General features: G+C 36.0%; 2 protein-coding genes across 3 annotated transcripts in view; one reads left to right on the top strand and one right to left on the bottom strand.

The window, feature by feature from the left end:
* PRIM2 (DNA primase subunit 2) overlaps positions 1-15448 on the top strand; it is a 109128-nt gene extending 93680 nt beyond the window's left edge. For both annotated transcript variants that reach the window (XM_064650295.1, XM_064650294.1), the window contains 4 exons: positions 772-898; positions 1738-1820; positions 10020-10088; positions 14841-15448. In XM_064650295.1, the coding sequence (XP_064506365.1) occupies positions 772-898; positions 1738-1820; positions 10020-10088; positions 14841-15068 (507 nt within the window). In that variant the 3' untranslated portion in view covers positions 15069-15448. The remainder of the gene's footprint in view (positions 1-771; positions 899-1737; positions 1821-10019; positions 10089-14840) is intronic.
* The window catches only part of KHDRBS2 (KH RNA binding domain containing, signal transduction associated 2), a 735331-nt gene that overhangs the window by 115870 nt on the left and 596556 nt on the right, over positions 1-22905 (bottom strand). The window lies entirely within an intron of this gene.

Genomic DNA, 22905 nt, shown 5'->3' with positions numbered 1-22905 from the left:
ATGTCTTAATGCAACTTAATGGAATCTGTATGTTAAGTAATCTGAGTCTACTACAGATTTTATATTACCTATTGCCATATAAAAAATAACATCAACTCGTGTAATTGAATGTTCTGCACAAGACTTATCTAAAATGATGTATTGATAGCTCTGTGTTCAGCTGTTAAGATAAATATTTGATTACATCTGTATTACTTTAGATGATTTCGTTTTGTAGGAGGAGTTGGTGGTCTATTGGTAGACAAAAGAGAAAATCTTTTTCATATCAGCAAAGTATGCTCCATTTTAGAATCTGATGAATTTAACTTCGGTGCTGAAGCAAAATATAGGTGAAGCATTATACTTTGGGAGAACAAGAATGTGTGAACCTGAGTAAAGAAATCTGTATGTCTCGGGGTTTTTTTCCTGATAAAGCAGTCAATTTATGGACATTTGTGAAAGATTTTAAATTACGATGTTTTCTCCATTTACTGACACTGTGGGCTTCAAAATTTATGTCATCTTATATTTAAAACCATTACAGCATCAGCTGAAAAGACCTTAAATCAATGCAGTTACACCCTTTTCTTGCCATGTATCTGTAAAAAACGTATATGTTCATATGCAAGTTCATGTAATATAAAAACCAAAGCTAACAGCAAGCAACTAGATTTGTATTTTTCCTAGTTTGAGTATGTTTGGAAAATTTATTTTGTTATTTCATATTTTTATTTGCAGATCAGATAGAATTACTGGCACAATATGTAAATTTATTCTTCTATTTTTATTTAGTTTGACAAAGGATATGCTTACAGCATTCGCCACAGCTATGGGAAAGAAGGAAAGAGAACTGATTATACCCCATACAGCTGCATGAAGATTATCATGTCCAATCCACCAAGTCAAGGGGATTATCATGGTGAGTTCCTTAAGGAAAAATCCCCAATGTTTGCAAACAGCAGAATCCCTTGTCTGTTAAAGAGAGGTTACTCCATCCTGTGGTCTCTTAAATTAAGTATTTAATTTCTAGACCCTAGTTGTTTTGAACTGTTCTCATTAGATCAGACTTGATAACTTCTCTTTTTATAAATGTTATGTCATGCAGTTCTAGGAGACTTTAAATGTACAGATGCTTTAAGAAATGACCAATTGGAGTTGTTCTGAGATATGAATTCAGTTGTACAGGAATTCTGAAGTTTGCTAGGGTACTTTAAAGCCTCCTAATTCTGTGTGACTAAACATGGAAAACCACCACTGGCTTCACTGTTGTTATGCTGGTACTAAGTCATTCATTCAACTGTGTCTCAAAACTAATTCTGGAACAAAAAAATTCCACTGTTATTTAGGTGGTGGAACTTTATAAGGTATTTATAAAGAGGTATTTTTACAATGGACTGTGCTTTAAATTACTTGTCTATTCCTGTTTTTTTCCTATTATTAAATGTACCAGTGATATCATTGTTAGTAAGGAACTAACTTAAACTCTTTTCTTGTCAGTGAATGAGAATTGTGACCTGTTTATGGTGGGATATTTTATGTAACTCTTGAGCCTGTGGTACCCTGATAACTGTGCAGTAGAGTAATTATTTAAAGAAAAGAAAAAAAAAAACGAAGCAGTTGTACACATGGGTAATTAACTTTCCTATTAATAAACTGTTAGGCAATTAGGAACAGCTTAGCTGGTCTCTTGAGTGCCTTACTGCACTAACTCCTGAGTAAACAGCCTTGTTTGTGAGCTTGCTTGTTTTTTACTGTCAGGGTGCCCATTCCGACACAGTGATCCTGAGCTACTGAAGCAAAAGCTGCAGTCATACAAGATCCCTCCCAGTGGAATAACTCAGGTAAGGCGTATTTTGCTTGACGCTTTAATTAATAACGCACTGATTTTCAATTTTACTTTCTGTTTGTGTAGGAATGCTATATGCAATTTGTCAGTGTGTATTGTGAAATGTTTCTTCTTATGAAAGGTTTAAACCAGAATCTTGGCTTTCTGGCTGCAGTGCTCCTGCTGACGTGATGATTATCGTCACCAGCTTTTATTGTTTAATATTATGGGTTGGTTTATTACTATGGTGGATACAATGTAGAATTTTGTTCTACTGCACTGTGATTAAAAAAAGAAGTTTAAATTAATATGGCAGTGTTTTAGAGAATTTATTTTTACTCTTGCAGTGACTTGTGGATAACTACTGTGTAATCAGTAGACATATGTAATTGTTTTTTATAATAAACTTCTAAAACCCATATATTCTTAATCAGCCATTGTGCTAACTTCCCTTAAATAACAAAAGCACATGAAATGCCTAGTGAAATTATGTAGAGATTTTTATCAGCTTTTAAACACGTAACATTAAGTTAAAAACCTACCTTGTATAGCAAGGACAATGTAGGAATTGGAACTTTGAGGTGTGTACTGAAGAACTGACTCCCATTCCTTGCTCTAGCAAGAGGTTAAGGCAATGAAAGGTTGCCATCATTTTCACTGGAGGAAGACTTACAGGTTAGATTTAAGCTGAGACAGTTCACCAAACAGTTGTGTATATTAACTGCCTGCAACTTGCTTTAGGTCCGTAGGAAAAACCTGCTTTAAGTTGTTGTCTTGAGTTCATGTGGAGTGTCACCATTGCTTGTCAGGCATCCAAAGACTGTCGAACTAGATAGAAAAGAATGTGAAAGTTCCACTTAAAGCAGTCTCCCTTGGAAGGAATGATTAAGATACAAATAAAAAGAGAATAGTTTTAAAGAGTTTAGTGTTCACTCATATTCATTCTTGACAAATTCCTGAAATATCCAGACTTTTTCCTAGTCATGTTTTTTCTTTTTTTTTTTTTTTCATATTTTCTCCTGGTTCGTATGAATAAGCCTCCATCTGTCTGACATGAGATATACTCTCCTTTGGCTTTTTTCCTTTTTATATGCATCAAAAATTGATGCCGGTCTGAGATTTTTATCCTGCTAATCATTGGAAAGATTGGTGAGGATTTACTGGTTTAGCAGCCTTCTGTACGTGTGGGTAGGATTTAGTAGAGGTTATTTCTTCAGCGAATTTGCTACACAGTAAGGCAGTATCTTTATACTTAACGTAGTTCCTTATTTGATGTGAATTGTGTTTTTCTTTTTGTGTGTCTGTATTTTTTTTCCTTTGTAAAGTAGAATTGGAATTCACTAGGAGTCCTAAATTGTCTTACGAAAAGTGACTAAGAAAAATCGTTTCCATCAATGTCTTCTTTGCCTGGAAATAGACACTGTCCTGTCCATGAATTTTGTGGTGCCTGTTTAAGTGTGATCAGAGTACAGGGCTCTGCAGTGTCCACTCCTAGTGTTAAAACAAAACAAATCCAAAACAATACACCCTCCACACAAAACCAAATAATAATAATAATAATAAAAAAAAAAGTTGGCTGTGCCTGGGTTTTCAGAAATTAATCTTTTACATCAGTCTTTGAGATATTCAGTAAGAGAAGAGGAAGAAAATTAGTTCACATCTGTCTCCAGGTTTTCGTTATTGGTGCCACTTGTTGTTGCTCTGTTTGCATGGTCCAGTAATGTTTGCAAGATTAATAACAATTAAAGATCCTTCAGTCCAGACCGTAGCTTTTAAGAGTCTTTTCAGATGCTGATAGTTAATGATTATCAGAAGTGTTATTTTTCCTTTAGCTCAGTGAATTGATATTAGACGTTGGATGGTTTACTACTCTCAAAACCTCTGGTGTAGCTGCTTTTCCAGTATCTGGGTCTTTAGATTGACATTCACCCAAACCATACATACCTTTTTACTCTCTTAGACTTCCTGTCTCACATGTCTTCTGTTGAAGCCCATGAACTTTCTCCTCTTGGCTTCTCACTTGGCTATTATGTGAGCCAGAATGTGGGCCCTTATGGTTGTGATTATACCCAAGATGGTTAGTTTTGTAGTGCTGTTGTTCTCAGTCATCCGTTTCAAGGGCTGTCCATACTCTTGGCATACACTCTTTCCTTTAAGGTTCAGAAGAATTTCTGAGTTATTCCCATACAGATAAAGCATTGTCTGGTGTGGGGTGGAAACAAACCCCATCCTCAAAGGGCTTTTCACACAGGACTAGGTGTGAAAAAGGAATGCTGGACTTTGAGATGATGGTGCAGAGCAAATACAACCAGACCTCATGTGCCTTCAGTAATCAGTCGGAGCATTAGACGGCTTTCATTGCGGCTATTTTGTAGTACTGTCAGTACTGAAAAAGGTGATCAAAACATTTGAATATGTGAATGTTCATGCAGTGAATTGTCTAGATCAATCCTGCAGTCCATATTTTCTGAGGCTTTATCTTGTCTAAGATTCTATCTACTGAAGTCATCTTCTGGAAGTAATACAGGAGATAACTTCCAGGTCTTCTCTAGTTATTGTGTAGCCTAAAGCAGAAAGAATTAATCCTGATGTTTATTCCAAGAACTGAATTATTTACTTTGTATTCATTTCACATTTTCCTTAGGCTAGGCTATTTCTTTATTTGTGATTGTAGCTTTTTCTGTTTCTTTTAAAAATACTTTATAGAGAAAGAATATGGTTAGCTGAGCATCAAATGTGTGAGTGTATAACATTTGAATTTATAGTATGTTTTGGATCATATTTCATTTCTGTCTTTTATATAGTGCTAATTAGGTAAAATCTTTATGAAATCAGGTTTGACAATAGCTAATCAATTTGAAGACTATAGATGAAAATATATGTTAAGATATTATGTCTTTATGTATGGGACTTTGAACAATTGAAAGGGAGTTGGTTTAGAATAGATATTAGGAAGAAATTCTTTACTGTGAGGGTGATGAGGCGCTGGAACAGGTCACCCAGAGAAGTTGTAGATGACCCATCTCTATCACTGTACAAGGCCAGGTTGGATAGGGCTTTGAGCAATGTGGTCTAGTGAGAAGTGTCCCTGCCCACGGCAGGGGAGGTGGAACTAAATGATCTTTAAGGTCCCTCCCAACCCAAACTGTTCCATGATTCTATGATAAATACATCTGTTGTGTTGCTGTACTAAATTCACTGTAGTGTGTTGCCTGAATATCTCACATAGGAAGATAGAAATTATAGGGTTTGAACTAGAGTTATTTCAAAATATTATATTATTGGTTTCAGAAAGTTTTCTTGGAGAAATTACCCATTTACCAGTTTGCATCTATCACAATAGCAAAAGCAAAAGATAGTCAAAATATGTGGTTCTGCAATCAGGAGAAATAGAGGTTCTAGACTCATTCTTTTTGCTTTTCTATTAGGAGGAAAAGCATTTCTTGAGGGAAAAATGCTTATGTAAATGAACAGTAGATAACTTTGGAAGATGGCATGTTCTTTCTAGGAGAAGCGTTCTCTTAATTTAAAAAGGGGTTTTTTTCCCATAATTGAGTGAAATTAGAGGTTTTGATTAAGTTGTTGAACTTTGCCTAATATTCTCCAACAGGTTAGTGTTTTGTGGGACTGGAGCATCTACACAGAGCTAGAAATAAACAAGCCAGTCTGTGCCTAGGCCTCTGATATGGCTGTATGTTTCCATGAATGAAAAAAACACCCCACACCAAAACACTGAACAAACCCCTCCAAAACCAATAAAAACCCCACCACATTGGAAAAAACCTCATACTCTCCCTTCTGATGGTCTATTAGAAAAGTTTTAATCAGTGTTGTCTGTAAAAATATTTTCTCTTGCAGCTAAAGAATTTTGCCTTAGCACCAGTCATCTTCATGGTAGGGCTTTTGTAAGTTCTGATTAAATAAGAGCAAGTACTGTTTAAGGAAGATATCTTTTATTAAGTCAGTATTTATTGGGGAAATATATAAAACAGAAAGAAAAATACAAGAACAATTGATATTCATAATATAGACAAATTTTCTGTAATACCCATTTTATTATTACAGTGAAATTTGGTACATCAAAGTTCCTTAAAATTTTCAATGGTTTCTCATCCAGAATATATGCCATGTTTAATTATCTTGTAGTTGGTGTATTTTTCAAGTATGAATATGCTTATTGATTTCACTAGGATTACTTTTGTGTGTAAGCTGAGTGAACACAGTTGCAAATTTAACCAGCCAAATCTAACCCTTTTTTTCTGATGTTAAAGCTCCCGACTTCTTTTGTGTGTATTTGTTGGTGCTGGGGTGTTACTGTTACTGACACCATCAATGGGTACAATATTGTAGAGTGTTAACATGACATAGCTTAATATCTCGATATGACAAGACATCTTAATAGGGTGTGGCTAAAACTAATTATTTTAAAAATTTGATTTACAGTATTTCCAATGCCTAAATTTCCCAATCTTCAGTTTATTGTTGATAAGTGGAAACAAGTACTATAAATGAGAAGTTATATCTAACTATTTCCAGGTGAGATTATAATGTTAAAAAAACTGTATGCAATTATATTAGAATGGACTGTTCAAAAATCTGATTTACGTATGGGTAAGAAAAAAAGTAAATGTTGACTAGTGACTGGTGAACGGGCTTGTGACATAAAACAAAAATACAGCATGGGAAAAGAAAACTTGAACGAATGCAAAATATGCAGAAACACAGTGAGAAGCACAGCTAACTGATAATCACACAGTCACAGAAGGGTGGAAGGGGCCACAGTGGCTCATCTGGTCCAACCTTCTGCTCAAGCAAAGGCATCCTACAGCACATGGCACAGGATTGTGTCCAGATGGTTCTCAAATATCTCCAGTGAGGGAGACTCCACAATCTCTCTGGGCAGTCTGTTCCAGTGTGTGGTCAACTGTGCAGTAAAGAAGTTCTTTCTTGTCTTCTGGTGGAACTTCCTGTGCATCAGTTTCTGCCTGTTGCCTCTAGTCCCTGGTAATAATGAGAAGAGCCTTGGCACCCTCCCTTCAGATACTTATAGTCATTGTTAAGGTTCCTAATAATAAGAAACTATAAGAATACAGAAGACTTCTAGAGTATGTGCACAGATTTATTATACATGGAACACAATTGAAAGTACAGAAGGTACATGGTTGAACTAGAAAATGTACTTTTTATAGTTTGGATTTTATATTCTGACCACCAAAAGGATGTAATAAAAATGTAGTCAGGTGCTATTGAGACTGTTTATTATCGAATCACTGTATGGTTGAGGTTGAAAGATGTGTCTGGAGGTTATCTGAGAAAATTGTGCTATACATGCATACATTATAAACATGAAACCTTCAAAATCAATTTAAAACATACAGGGAATACCTGAAATCAGTAGAAAGGACAGATGACTCTACTGACCAGGAGACAAAAGGCACTGGGGAGTTCCGGGGCCAGATTTCATGTTGAGGTGGTCACAGAGTGGCCTGAAAGAGAAGAGTGGAATGTGTTCAGATAATCTCCAGCAGTTGCACCCAATCATATCTTCAGCCATCTTTGAAATAAAAAGAATGATAGAATCTTTAGGTTGGAGAAGACCTTTAAGATTGAGTTCATCACCCAACACTGCCAAGTCCACCACTAAACCATGTCCCCAAGTGCCACATCTACACATCTTTTAAATACCTCCAGAGAAGGTTAGAAATGAGTCATACATTACTGAATCTATTGTAGAAAGATTTTCATGTTAAAAATATAAGTTAATTCTGCAATTTAAAAAAAACCCCACCAAACCCAAACTTACTTTGAGTAAGTGAAAATAATAATGGATCATTACAGAGCCCCAACTGTCCTGCTATGAAACATCTTAACTTTGAGTGCTGAGGATCTATAAAAGCAGGTGGCTGCATACAGCTGCCAAACATCATCTTACCCTCATTAGTAGTCAGTAGAGCAACATCAGAAAAGCAAGTTGCAGATGGCAGCGAAGGAAAAGGCGCATAAGGACTAACGAAGTCCTTGAGTATGTACCTTTACTTGCAAAATAAAGCAATGCAGTGTGAATATCTTAATATATGTAGAGGCAAAAGATTGCTGCTGTGAATTAAGTTTTGAGTGGAGGTCTGTTACTGGGTAACACTAGTGAAAAACAGCTCTAAGCTTGCTTTCATTATGTACACAAATGTACAAAAGATAATACTTACTATGAATTATAATTCTGTTTTATTTTAATAGAGAATTGATAGTTTCTCTCACACAGATGACTCCTTTCCATCTGGCCTCCGTTCTATTGCAGTTTTTAACTTTTTTTGTTTCCTCTCTTAACAACTTGATCCCTGATTAAAGCAAGTTAATCTACTAACTGTTTTTCTTTGAATATGTTTGATGTGCCCCTTATTCCTCAGTCCTTTCATATACATGGAAGGTGGACCTGGTCCCCCTGATGTGGCTGGTTTAAACTTACATGTGTACTAAATACTAGGCTTATCATTGATGCCTTGTGGCTGTCTCTCAGAAGGAGTATGAGCTAAACTATAACTTCTTTTTTATTTTTTTTCTGAATGAGCCACAAACGTTGGTCTGACTTTTCTACCCAACCACAGCTTTTAATCAGCATTTAGCTTTGTCATCTCTACTTGTCAAATTTGGCTGAAATTGGCCAACTGTTTCAATCTGGGGAGGTGACGTGGTGGAGAGGGTAAAGGAACAGGAGTAAAATGATGACCAGTGCAATCACGTACATTGATAAATTTAACAAACTGGATGAAAGTTTCTGGACTGTTCTGGTGGGCATCTATTCTATGGAGCACTCTATCCATGTCAGGAAGAGAAGTGGCATGAAGACCTAGTTATGAAACTTCACTGGAGAATGCTGATATGGGTTCTTCTCACAGCTGTTTTCCAAGATACGTCTTCATAGTAGTACAGCAGAAAGATCTGTGCGGATTTTCAAGGGAGTAGGAGAGTAGTTCCTTGGCGAAACAAAAGTGTAGCTGGGAAATAAAGATTTTTTTCAGTCAATTTCAAGGAGAGAGAAGATTAAAAAAAGAAATAAATGTATCTACCCAGATAGTGCCAGATTTCAGACTTCATTGCCTGGTTGGCCTTGTCTTTGCTCTTTTACAGAAGGTGTAACAGGAGGTGGTGAGAGGGATAGAAATGTAATCAGTTGGGCTATTACATAGAAATAATGTGGCTAAGTACTTTCCTGGCACTGTGTTGCAGTTTTTATCCATTCAGCAAATGTAATTTATTTATACATCTGTCAATAAATACAAGGCAGCATCCGATAATGAGTACAGCAGGGATTTAAGCTGTATATTGCTGTGTTTGACACAAAGGTCAGCCTTGGGAAAGGGCTTGAAATTAACATTTCTTGAAAACTATTTTTCCTTCCACTGAGGCTATCTCTTAATTCCAGCAATTTTCTCTGTTTGATAAGCAGAGAGAGCATACATTTTGATTATATAAAGGAGGGAGGAGGTGATGAAACTTTAAAATATTTCAACCAGCATTGCATTCTGGTGATAAGAATGGGACTTTATGCAGCACAGAAGAGATTACCTGAAGTAGAATTGGAAAGCAAATTGTATTTACAAAAGATGGCATGATTTTCCTAATAGGTGTTCAAAACAGCCTATTCACTCACATATTCTGCTGAGCTTGACTAGAAATAACTTCATTTCATAAAGGACAAATCTGATTGAAGGTAAAAGCATTCCTCTCTTACAGATACTTGTCTAAAGGATTTGCATTAAATTTTCTTGATGGGAGCACAGTATTTTACTGTGCATCTCCATGAACTGGTAATGTGGAAAATAAGAATACAAGTCGTGTCCTTGATTGCTTCATGCTTCAACCACTTGAATTACTAGATTTATGTCTGCAGTTTTGGAAGTGATGTTGCAATATGATACTTTGACAATAAATGTCACAATTATATTACTAAAATATGGATTCAACTTATTGTTGAAGTTAAGAGTATTGAAATTACATTTTAAGGACCAGGCATACCTTCCTTTGGTTTTATCTTGTTTTTAGTGTAGCCAGGGAATTTTTAAATGTTATCAGTTATTAGTAGAATACACAGATGTCATGTGCTGCAAGTGTCCATGAGCTGTTGTACAGGGCTGTTGTGGAATACCTTGTTGTGGAAGATCAACAAGATGTATGTGTGCTACTTCTGAATCTGTCACGTTTTTCTCCCTCTGTGTAGATCCTGGAGTTGGTGAAGGGCATGCATTACCAACTGGCCTGTCAGAAGTACTTTGAGTTGACACATGAGGTAAGTAGCTACTAATTTTTGTTTCAACTATTATCACTGACTCTTGAGGAAGGCCTTGGAAATCATGCTTGAAGTCCAGAGACTATTTTCAGTTTGCACATCCACCATTATCTGTCTTGCCTTGTTAGTTTTCAATAATTTCAAATATTCTTTTGTAATTTTCTGCATTTATTTATTGATGTTATTAATACCCTCAACATTACAAGATGTAGTAAAATGTTATGCTTTTTTCCTGAAAAGGAAAATATTGTTGAATTTTAACAATTTCAAGTCATTTCACTTTCCCAATATTCTGCTTTTAATGAAATTTATGGGTTTTAATGCATTTTGCAAGTTTGATGTTGTTTAGATACACCTTAAAAATTAACAGAAAGTATCTAAAAAATGTAATTTAAGCTAATCTCCCAGTCTGTTCACAGTTAATATTGTTAATTTTTACTTGGTATTTTTTCACATCTGTAGTCATGTGTGATTATTTTTTAAATCAAGATGAACATTCTCAGAGCTTTCCCATTTGCTTAATTGCAAGCAAAGTTAAATTAAGATCCTCCAGAAAATTTCAAGATAGCAAATGGCCACACTCCATCTCCTATGTGATTTCTTGATTCAAAGAACCAGCTTTTGCACTGGTTCAAAATTCCTTTCATCAAGAAAAAGCAATGAGGCACAGCCCTTCTTATAGCTTTGTTCTCTCCACAACTCAAGAAATGGAAACGTCCCTTTCAGACAGCAGGCTAAAGATATGGATGAGGATTAGATGACCCACCCAGACACTTATGGTTGACTTTTTTGTTCTTCCTGATTTTCACATTTGATTTAAATGGAACTGTTTCTCTTCACAAATTTCCAGCAATCATGTATATGAGTGTATAGCAAAGGTATACTCTGAACCTCTATCCAGTATTGTTTTGGCAGCTGTAATTTGAGAGGAACACTTTCTCTTAGGAAATGTGACAACAAGCCTAATAATCTGGAAGTAAATTCAAAATTACGTACAATTTGAAATTTAGATAACACTTGGCCTGTGTAAGCCCAATTCAGTAGAAATAATATTTTCCAAAGATGACTATAGACTCTAAGGTCAACGTTCAATGAAGGATAAATCAGCACAGTGCATTTTAGGAAAGCTGTCTTTCCATTCTTCTATGGCAAATTCCAGAACAGCATTATTTTTTATCAGTCTTGTAGTAATATAAATATCTGTCTTTGCTGCTTGCATGAAGAATCATCTTTCTGCTTTGCTGTTAATAAATGTCTTATTTCAATGAGAGAAAGCAGAATACAGAGAAAGACACTTCCCATAGTTTGCATGGCACATGGTTTTTTTTAAGAGAATTTAGCTACTCAACTTGTTACTGGCCTGCTCGCAGTGATTTTTCTATCCTACAACTGTATGCTTTATTAATTTTTTATTTTTTATGGAGTACTTAAAAATGTGTCTCTGACCTTTGCTTTCCTGTATATAACTAGCAGAGTTTTTCAGTGAAAGAAGCTTCAGAAGAATCAATTAGCCTAACATTGATTGTTTCTTTGAGTAGGGGAACAATCTTAAGTAAAATTTTCATAGAAATAATGGACTGGCTCACACGGAGAATTTTAACTTCAATTTTGTAAAAATTTTACCAAGAAACTGTTTGATATATGTTGGGTAGAGCTGTTAGTGTTACCTGTTATTCTTGAAAGTTATGGTGTGTATGTGAGTTAGATCAAGTATGAATGACTTTTTAGTGGAGACTTGATCAGATTATATTTTTCTAAGTTCACAGGGTCAGCTTCTGTAGTCTAGTCCTTGGCACTGAGACTGTGCTAATAAATACAGCTGGACTAGAGTGAAAATGTTTGGGTATATTTTTTGGGAGGCTGTTGATGAGAGTTGTCTTTACACTTTGGTGCTACGGTTCAAACAGCACAGGTTACGAAAAAACTGATTTTCTTTGTATTCTGTGTAACCTAGACTTATTAACTTCAATGCTACACCTCTCCTGATCTTTGTTTTCACTATTTTGCAACCACAGAACAAAAGCAACCATCATTTGTGTGGTCCAGCGTGTTGTCTTCAGGCAGGAACTAGTGTATGAGTATGCAATTTGTTGACTATTTTAATAAGTGTGAGAAAGAAAAGTTGTAGCACTATAAGTGTGATTTTTCTGTAATATCACCTGTAGCATTATCAGCTGTCATTTTTAAAGTTCTTGATTAAAACCCAGGGATGCTTTAAGTTTTTCAAAACAATATTTGCTACAGGAGAAATACAAAACTGGAGTTTGTGTGAAAGCCAGTGTGTGCAACATGTGCTGAATCCACGTTAATATCGCCCACTAGATGGGTTGTACAATTCTGAATGAAGTGATACATCCTTTTGCTTGGGTCAATACATGTTATGAGCTTAAATTTTTAACTGCACAGAAAATACATTTTTCTTTGGGTATAATGGATTCCAGGTAGATTTACAGGTGTGAATGGACAAAGCTGTTAGAGAAATCTACTTTCTCTATTTCTGGTAGTAAGTTTCAGCTAACATACAACTAAGTTAATGACAAGGCTTTTAAAATTGATGTACTTTGATCTACATTACCTAAAAATATTGTAAAACTTAGATAAAGTAAAAACATGAGGAATCTAACATAAAAAGCCTCCATTTTTGTGTTCAGAGTTCTTGTAAATTTCCAGCCAGAGCAGAATATTTTTATTCAGAGAAATGCTCACTGAACCTGCTTGAAAATTAGAGAGAACAGAATTGTTTCTGTATCACTGTATCACAAATGAAGATGATGATATGAACAAATCTTCACCTTTCTCTCTTCAGGCTCTTGAAAAATGTGATAGTTTGCACAGAATTCTTTTAATTAAGAGTTGTATAAGCTTCATTCAGTAGTATTCAAGTTCGAAAAGGAGAAATGGTACATGGACTCATAGAACAATATTAACTAACAACCTGTAAGTAGCTTTTAGCCAAATGCCATCAATTGCCTCTGAAAACAGGATTGTAGGCTCCCATTCATGCAATGAACTGCTTCTACAGCTTATTCCATTTTTTGGGGGAGTGAGGAGTTTAAAATAAAATTTAGAGTTACAAAGTGGCTCTTAAATTGATCTGAAGAAAACTGAGATTTTAAGGATAAAAAACCCAGAGCTAATTAAGAGCTTCTTCTAGAAAAGCTAGTTTTTCACTATATCACTTCTTCTTAAACCTTTTTGGTATAAAGAAGTAATTTAGTTTCCACGTAATGAAAACTGGAGCATGGATGAAAGCTGTCTGGATGAAACTCATCCAGATAAGACTGAAATGAAAAATGAAGTTCAGTGATGGCTTTGGGTTTTGGTTTTTTTTTTTCTTTATGCCTTAGAGTACCAAATTGGAGTGCTAGGACTGTTACTGACTTTTAAGATTTTTCAAGCAAGGTCACTGACTACAGTTGCTAATTCATGTCTAAATTAGATTTTGTTATCCACGCCACCATTTTCTAATGGAGCTAAGCTAGGCAGTGGTAATGCATTTAATCAGGGTTCCATTTAGAGTACACACTGATCCTCTGCTTTATGATTATTCACAAGTGGCTGAAATTTAAATTGATGGGGTTTGGCGTATTAAATTAGCCACACTGTATGTCCTCAGAAGACTCTGTGTGTGCAGAGTTGCTTGTTATGCTTGAATTGGCCCCACCCTGCTGTGAAATAGGGAATATAGTTGGAGCAGAAATTTACTGGTATATGACTCTTAGTCTCCCATTGTTTCTTGTATCCCATGTTTGGTAAACTTTCCAATGTATTTTAAGAGCAGTATTTTTCTTAAAATGTTCTTAGAATTCACATGAACTGACAGGCTGATAAAAGGTGCAGATTGCCTGAATAGAAGGTGGAAGCACCTTTTATTTAAAGTGAGCATTTCCGACTTCTGAGCCCCCCAAAAGAGGCACAAAGATTATAACTGTGGTTTATGGTAAACATGTCAGAAGAGCTTACTTTCAAAGCTGAAAGCTTCGTTGATTTGAAATTGAATATTCATTTATCAAATAATTGCAGAGCTGAAAAAAGGTACCTGCTAGATATATAGGAGCAATACAAATATGCTGCACCTTATGATAATTTTCTGTATTTTTTTTCACTGAAGACTAAATGTTCTTTGTTGTGCTTCTAGTTTCGGGATGCTGATATTGGCACTGATGGAACAGAGCTAGGCTTGATCTGTTGAGTGTCTGTCTTAGCCTGCTGCTTGTAAATATTGCCTTTGTGGCTACTGGGGAAAACGGAAGGAGGTGAAGCTACCTGTTTCCATTCACAATTTCACACTGATAATTAAGATCTAGATTTATATTGTGCAGTTGTCACAACTTCTAGTAGTATTCTCTACTGCCACTTGGACTCTAGACTTGTCTGACTCCCCTTTTTGTGTCAGGAAATTCTGTTTCAAGTTGTAGCTTCAATTGTCCTACATCTCTAAAGAGATACCATTTTACTTACATTGTTTTAGATGTTTTGGGCTGTTACTTTTCTTTACTACAGCAATGACAGTGTGAAATAATGTTTGAATATGCCAAAGAAATTATTTTATTTCGTGAAGGAAGAAAATTTGTGATGAAACTAGATCTGTGTCACTCTAATATTTACTGAGATAGTATTTAGAAACTGTTGTCTTTTTCTTCAACAAAACTGGAACTTTAAAAATTGTTAATTAATTTGTTCTTGAATATGAAAAAGATGACTCTTAGAAATAAATATAATAACTTGATGTTTATTTCTTTTTATGTGCAGGTTGATGACATTGGGTTTTCTTTGAATCATCCTAATCAGTATTTTACAGAGAGTCAAAGGCTATTAAATGGTGGTAGAGAACCAAAGAAGGAATTAAGTACTTCAGGAAACTCTCAACAAAAAAATAATAGTCAGGAAAGCATGAATTTGAATTCAACTCCCACCTCTTCAAATACAACAGCTGATACAGAACTGGAGGGACTGGAAGCTTACTTCACTGAAGACTAAGCAGCTGTATTACTTGGGTGTTATTTGTGTTATTTTTTTCTTTCTTTCATTCTTTCACTTCTCTAGCTGGATTTGTCTCTATACTAAGGGATATGCACTTCACTACCTGGAATACACAGAGATTTTTTGAATAGACTGAAAAAAGAAAGATAGATATTGAAGCTGTAATTGCATCCAGTACCTATTTTCACTGCTTTAAGAGGCTGTTTTATATGGCATGTTTTAAGGATGAGAAATGAAAGTTCCTTCCCAATTATTAGGTGATTTTTGTCTGATTTACCTTTTTTTTTTGGTTTTCTTCAAAATGTTCAAATATTTTTATCCCATTTTGTGGTTGATTATCTATGTATCTTCTTAATAAATAATTTGCAAAGCAAAAACTTTTGGTATTTTCTTTTTAGCTGTATTTGGATGGTAATTAAGTGAGTTTCTTATGATCAAAATTACCCTCTGGAGGAGGTAGTCTGTCTCTTCTATATGAGCAGCTGAGGAAAATCAGCTTCCTCATTTGTACCTTGATACTAGATTTAGAGAGCTGGGTTTGGTGCTTGAAATAGAGCATAAACAGAGTTTAGACACCTGTATGTAAGAAAATAATCAAAAAAGGCAATACTCTACAACTGTCTCATCATGAAGAATCTAAAAGCTTATTAGTGTATATTCTTTTTAAAGTTTCTTCAATGTCTGAGTGTGGCTGGAACCTCCTGTGTCTTGCTAAGCTAAACAGCTGTCTGAATGCAGCTTTGGATTACCTAAATTCCACCCATTGTCACCTAACACACAAACTGCTTTCAGTCCAGCAGTGACCACTGTGCACTGGATGGAAGCTCTAAGCAGAACTGGTGTTTTCTATCATGCTATTAGAGTACTCTCCCAGGGATTTAAAAGACGTTAATTTTATTTTACCTGATGCCTAAGGAGTTTCAAGGCAATATTACACCCTCCCTGGAGAGTGACCCAGCTACCGGTATAGCCCTGTTACCACACAAACATGGTATTGTCACTGCTAGTAACTTGTATTAATTCTGCAAGGCCTTAGCATGATGACTCACTGAGCTTTAGTTTTCTGAGTTTGCCTTGTCCCACCTGAAGCTTCATTTCAACTGTAACAGCATCTGTCAAATGACAACCTGACTTTGTGTAGTTGTGTGCTCTACTGCCTATAGTTTATAATGATTCTGATATATTTCTGTGGTTAATGGCTAGTAAGTAATAAGTAGTTATTTTTAGAATTAATTAATATATAATTTTAGGTGCCCATCCTTAAAGAAATACAACCTAAAGTGTTGTGCAAAACAAGTTTTTAGGGATAAGAGAAGAAATAACAAATATACAGTATCAGTAAACACACATTATATATAAATAATTATTTGGCTATAGTGTGGAATTTGCAGACAATGAAGAAAGAACAACAAGTAGAATGCTTTTGGAAATGTGTTGTGTTACACCAGGTGGACTCTAGAGAGAAGACAGAACAGTCCCCACCATCAGCATCCACCAACTCCTGATAAACGATTTGGGACCCTGACTGTGCTTTTGGTCTCAGGACCCGAAGGGGCAATGGAAAGGCGTGTGCAGCACTAGAGAAAGGGAAGATAGACACAAGGGAGTATATGAGTATCTAGTGTATGAGTAAGTAGTTGTATTATGTTAGAGGTTTTATTTATATTGTGTTAGAGGTTTTATTTTCTCTGTAATAATTGAATGATTTAGACTCTTAAGACTGTGACTGGACTAAAGACTGTTTGATTACTATTAAGATTTTGGACTAACTGTAAAATGTTGGTTTCTTATAAAGAGAGTGTTTTTATGGGCCATAACTTGCACAGGGGTAGTGCAATACCAGGCTTTAAAAATAAAACATATCATATGTTGTTAGAAGAGGATCCACCAGGTTCACTGTTCCTTTTATCTTCCTTGAAGTATTCCTTAGTTTATTTAGGGACTGCTTTGTGTAAAATACCAAGCCTTTGACTCCTTTGGATATTGTATATTCAAAGGAGTTGTAGAAATTCACCCTGGGCAAAGGCTCCATGCCTGGGTCCTGCAGGGTGATGGTTGTCCCAGGCCCAAGGAACAAGGAGTGATAAACAGCCATGGGCTTGGTTTCTACTGTTGGTTAAGCTCCAGGCATCACCCCTCCTGGTGTGTGGAAGTCCACTGGATGTATTAGATGGTTAAGAAACTTGACTTTAGGGTTTTGAAGTGTCGTTGGAAATGGTAGCTGTCCTCTTAATTTTGCATTCCCGAATAACTGAGTTGGAAGTGCCTCAGTGGACATGACAGAACCTTTCGACAGAAATGAAACTCTGTCAGACCTGCAATGAGATGCATGTTCCTAAGTGAAACAGCTGGGAGAAGAATGAGGTTGTCAAGGCACTGAATGCAGGTGGTGTTTCCCAGCCAAGGGAGAATGTGATTTCTGATTCAGCCCTAACCCTGCTCATGTAGACATCAAACCATCAAACTTCTAGCTCTTCCTTTTTGATCTTTACCTGGGCTTTGAAATCTGTTATGGTAGCAATGGGCTGCTTGTTCACGTATCCTACAAAGGATTGCTACATTAGCAAAACAAGCTTATTTTTAGGAATTCAAGCACAAAATTAAAAAAAATAAGTCTCTGTTACAAGGAAGAGAATATAACCACACATTCTCTGAATGAAAATTCTTAAACTGAAGTGCAAGAAACATAAGGGTATGGGGTAAAGCCTTTGTTCTTCATTGACTTACTTCATTATTGTGAGTTTACCTCTCTTGATTCAATGCGCTTGCAACAAATGTGGGTAGAGCCCTTCCCAAATCTTCGTTCGCGAAGCCCAGCCATGATGACCTCTCTTGATTAATAGTACTACAAATTTCTTTAAACTATATTTTCTTCCCTTTTCTTAGTCAGGAGAACTGTAGTAAAGTACATAACAGAAAAATGTACAAATACAAACTATAGCATACAGTTGCAAGTAACTAGCAAAGGATTGAAATGAATGCTGTCATTGCTATTTGAAGAAAATGGCGATTTATTTGCATACTTCACACATTTTGGCCATTTTGAGTTTTCTTTGAAAGCTGAATATTTTGAAGTTGATAATGTGGAAAAAAACAAAATGAGAATTGTGAGCTGTTGGACACCGAGAAGCTTTGAGCTCTTACTGCTTTGTAAATTCAGTAAGAATCACTTTTTGCTTGATTACAGAGCTCTTTGAGATTAGAAAGGCAGAATCACTAAGAATATGTAAATCATTCATTTGAAAACACTTCCTGCATGGTAGTAGTGCTATTAAAAGTATACTTAGTCGGAAGATAAGTATTCTGAAAACCAAAGTGACCCTGATATAATTATGCAGTAACCAAAAATAACAACAAACCAAATTACCAAATAAACCAATAACCAAAGCCAGACAAAATTCCAATCCCTATTTTACAAGTTGAAAAGAAAATATATTTCTGCAGTAAAGCCTTGCAGATGGATCTATTTGCAAGTATCAACTCTTCTAAGTGTATTTTTTTAATTGTTATATTTTGCTACTTAAATAAAAACAGAAGATACACGTACATCCAAGGTTTGAAACTGTTCTGGAGGAGACACTTCAGTATTCTGCGTCAGTAAAGGAGATACTAAGATGATATTTAGTTGTGTTTCTGAAGGGATGCACTATGCTAAAACATAGCCCTGCATAGCAATCGTGCTCTAGTAGGAAGTAGTCTTCTTTCCATCCAACATCTGTTCTCAAATGTACCGCAGTTCAGTTTGGAGACAGATGTTTCAAAAGGAATGCTGGTCCAAAGCTTGTGATCATCTGAAGTGCTAGCATCAAAGACAATAAAAGTCTCTGACTTCAAAGCCTTTCAATATCTAATGAAGAAGAGAACTTACTGTTGGGTGTTCTGCAGAAGGAAGGCTGAGGAGGTTTGGGTGTGACTTAAAGTATTCTACTGAGATGTGGAGTGCTGCCCTGGCAATGGGTAAGGAGAGAGCAGCCACTGCCATCACGGCATGATAGGAGCGGATCCATGCAGCCAAACACCTGAAGCTGAGCACGTGGCATTCCGTCTCTGCATGATTTGGAAGCAGTACGTGGTGAGCAGCTGTGCATCACTCTTTTCTCAAAGGTTTTATTCCTTTCTGTCCTTTTCATTACTTTTCTTATGATATATTTTATTTTGTTTCAGTTAATAAACAGTTCTTACCTCAACCCATGAGGTTTACTTTTTTTCCCCTTTGATTCTCCTCTCTTCCCCCCCTCCACCTCGGGAGTGTGTGGTGTGTGTGTGTGATGCGTGTGAGCTTTTGGGCAAGGTTACTGATTGCAAGCAATTACAGATACTTTCCTTGTTTTCCCAGGTACATATCAGAAACCCAATGAATTACAGCTGGGAAGATGTATTCAAGGTCTCAATATGTGAATGGTTCTTTGGGCTGTATTTCACATCATGATACCTTAGATGTTATTTATTTTTTTTAAAGCATATATAGCGTATTCCAAAATCTGTATCCATTTCAAGTCCTTTAAAAATCCACAAAAGAATCACGTAGTCCTTTTAGGTCATGATGTGTTTGTTGTCTTTTTTTTTTTTTTTTAATTTGTTTGCTATTTTTACTACACTGTTGCTATGGTTTGAAGCTGGCTCCCTGCCAAGTCTCCAAACCTTACCACAAGAAGTCCCCCCCGCCAAACCTCAGGGAGAAGAGGGAGAAAAACAACCAAGAAAACCCGAAACGAGAGAGAGAGCTAAAGCAATATATATATATAAATATATTTACACTTATGTTACAGGTATATACAATTGAAATATATATACAACTTCACAAGGAAGGGGGAAGGGAAAAAAAGGAACAAAACCAAAATAAAATATATATATATTTATATATATATATATATATACCGATTAGTAGCCCAATATCTAACAACTAAAAGAGTTAGCAAAGAAATATCTCACTGCTCTCCTCGGGACAACCGAGAGTCGCTCCGGAACGGTCGCCGGCAACCTCCATCTCCCAAGGTCGGCAAGGCCTAACCAGACCTCGCTCCCCAACACAACAGACTCAACAGCAGGGAACCTGCACCTCCAAGCCGCCGGAAGGAAAAGAAGAGCGAAGGCCTCTTCTCCTTTCTTCTTATAGTCTGGCTTACGTAAAAATCGTAGGGAATACTGGGTAAATCTGGACCCTTCCTTGGTTACAAACTGGTCACCAAGGAAGACCTAGACCAAACTACCACAACTGTAAATGTGCTTAATAACTGGCATCATCTAACTAACCTTTGCTGTTCACAGTTCCTGTATTTCACTATCCTATGTATTCCTTCCTGTCTGCTACATAGTAGATCTTACTGATGGTTGGTTTTAGAACGTGTATGAGGTCCAGTGCTTAGTTCACATTGGCAGAGTAACCTGTCCTTGCTGCCATGCTTGCCAGTTGCTGCCTTTCATGTTTTATTGTCCCTTCTACTGTACAAAATGTTATTATCCTTCACTGACCTGTCTAAATTGGAAGCCTAGTTCCTAGTAAACTTACTTTCCACTTGCAGTCTCGAAATACTCATGGTAATTCTATTATGTCAACATCAAACTTCTATCTTTGGTATCTAGTTGACAGAAAGAAAAATAAAGACTTCCACCCCTTAACATGCTTACTTGCTGAGATTTGTTTAAATCCCTCAAATGCTGAAGGATCTACACAGTTTGGATTGGACAAAGGTTATGATCAGTGGGTGTAATTCAATCCCCCAAGAAACCTGAACTGTTTAGGTAGGTAAATTGATTGGAATACAGGTATAAAAATGGTTGGGATAATGTCAAGAGTGAATTGTAGCTGCAAAATATATAGGAATAGATACCTAAATAATAACTTGTTAACAGAGGAAGCACTGAAAGGCTTTAGAAGTGATTTGAGGTAGGTAAAAAGTAGATCAGTAGCTGGAGACTTGAAGGTGATATCAGCATGTATCGTTTGAGGGAGAGCAGGACTTGGTGATTAGGTACAAAAAGAAGGAAAATGTATGATTTCTCTTAAAAATTACAACCACAATGAAAGGATCACAAGATGCTGTGTTATAGCTGAAATGAAAGTTTTCAACCAAGTCCAAGATGTTTTGTCACATAGTCATAAACTTTAATTAAGAAGGTTCATGAATATGGGATAATGAAAGGCATCAGTATAGCAGAAGCAAATATGGCACAACCTTAATATTTAATTTTTAGAAGAATATTATGTACTACTCAGGATCAGGGTTGTATCATGGGAGGAGTTATGCAAACAGAAAGTCTCTGCCATGTTCAATGGCAGGACTTACAAAGTGAACTTCAGTAAAAATCAGCTGAGATTTTGAGAGAGAAAATGTCTTTGCTCAGACCGAACTAGTCAAATGGATGCATGAACTACTGGATGAAAAGTACTGGTCTGTGTTGCGCTGTTCAGAATAGATTATCTGGCTGGCCCTTTGGGCTGTTAAAGTCTATGACACATTGTTTTATTTTTATGCTTAATAAGAATTTAATCTTCCAAGCTGTGGAGTGTCCTTGGTTCAGACAGCTACTCTAGTGCTTTTGGGTAGAATACAGAGGCAATCTAAGAGAGGCTGAAGAGTTAGAAATGTGTGATTCAGCCACTTGGTGTTCAGGTCTTTGACGTATCGGTGGTTTGGCCAGCTACAGTTTTCGGAGAAATGATTGGCTGTAGAAAAATAGCAGGAAACCTGCTGAATGACTTTGATTCTACTCTGATCTTTGGTGTTGGGGCATAATTAAAAATATGTGAAGTTCTTAACATGCTGTAGGTAAAAAACAGTAATAATTGCAGTTGCTATGTGACTTTGAATGGAAGAAAAGGAGAATCCTTGTCAACTGTGGCTTAGAAAGGAGGCAAGGGATTTCTTACATAATCTCTCTGTTCAATCAGGAGGCGCTGTTGAAGGTAATGGTTTTATATACAGTGATCACATTTTTCTCTTTATTATGATGTCCTGAGGGGTGGTTGTAAAACTGCCTTTTTCAGGATCTAGCATTATCAGAAATATAATTTTTTACAGTTGGGGAAACTTTTCACTTGGATTTAGGTATTGACCTATGGTCTTCTCACGCTTTCATCACTATTGCAGTATATAAAGAATAACAATTACAAATATCTGAATCAATATACAAATACAAAAAGTAAATCCAATTATTTAAATATATGTTTCAAATCAGTTGTAGGGTGTGTAATGAGAATTAGAATAGTTGAATATGTTGGTAGTACAGTTACAGTAATCGGGCAAGTGCAAGCATATGTGAAAGAAGTGCCGTACTCCTTTTCCAATCTGTTTCTACTTGGTGTGTTTATTAAATGTATATTTCTCCCCTTTTTACTATTTATTTAAAATTGTTATAATTTTGTTTTGTAAAAATTTCAAATGTATTATGCATTGAAAAAATACGTTGGAATGTCCTTTTTAAATTAATCACTGATTTTCATGGATTTTCTGTCTATTGCCTCTATGTTTGACTTAAACTGACTTTTATGAGCTATGTAAGGCCTTACCTTGAAACCCCAGTATTCAATGGTTTTGGATTAAAGAATGCCACTTCATTCATTTTCTCTTCATGCATCACCTAGAAAAAAATCCCTACACAATGAAAATTTTGAAGACCTTCATAGGTCATATGAAATTAACTCCTCCCTTTGCCCTTCTAAAGTTCCCATTGAATTAAATGATAAGTAAAGAAAGATAAGTAAATTTTCTTCTAAGCACACCCAGGGGGATGTAATTAGACCCAGGAGGCCTCATGACAATATGTTTATGCCAGTTCTAGATACAATGTTTTTCTTTTGATTACTGAATTGTTTTGGAGCATATGCAAATGG

The sequence above is a fragment of the Pseudopipra pipra genome, chromosome 3 (assembly GCF_036250125.1).
Source record: "Pseudopipra pipra isolate bDixPip1 chromosome 3, bDixPip1.hap1, whole genome shotgun sequence".
Taxonomy (NCBI): domain Eukaryota; kingdom Metazoa; phylum Chordata; class Aves; order Passeriformes; family Pipridae; genus Pseudopipra; species Pseudopipra pipra.
The sequence above is the reverse complement of the archived record's forward strand: the minus strand, read 5'-3'. Positions and strand labels throughout refer to the sequence as shown.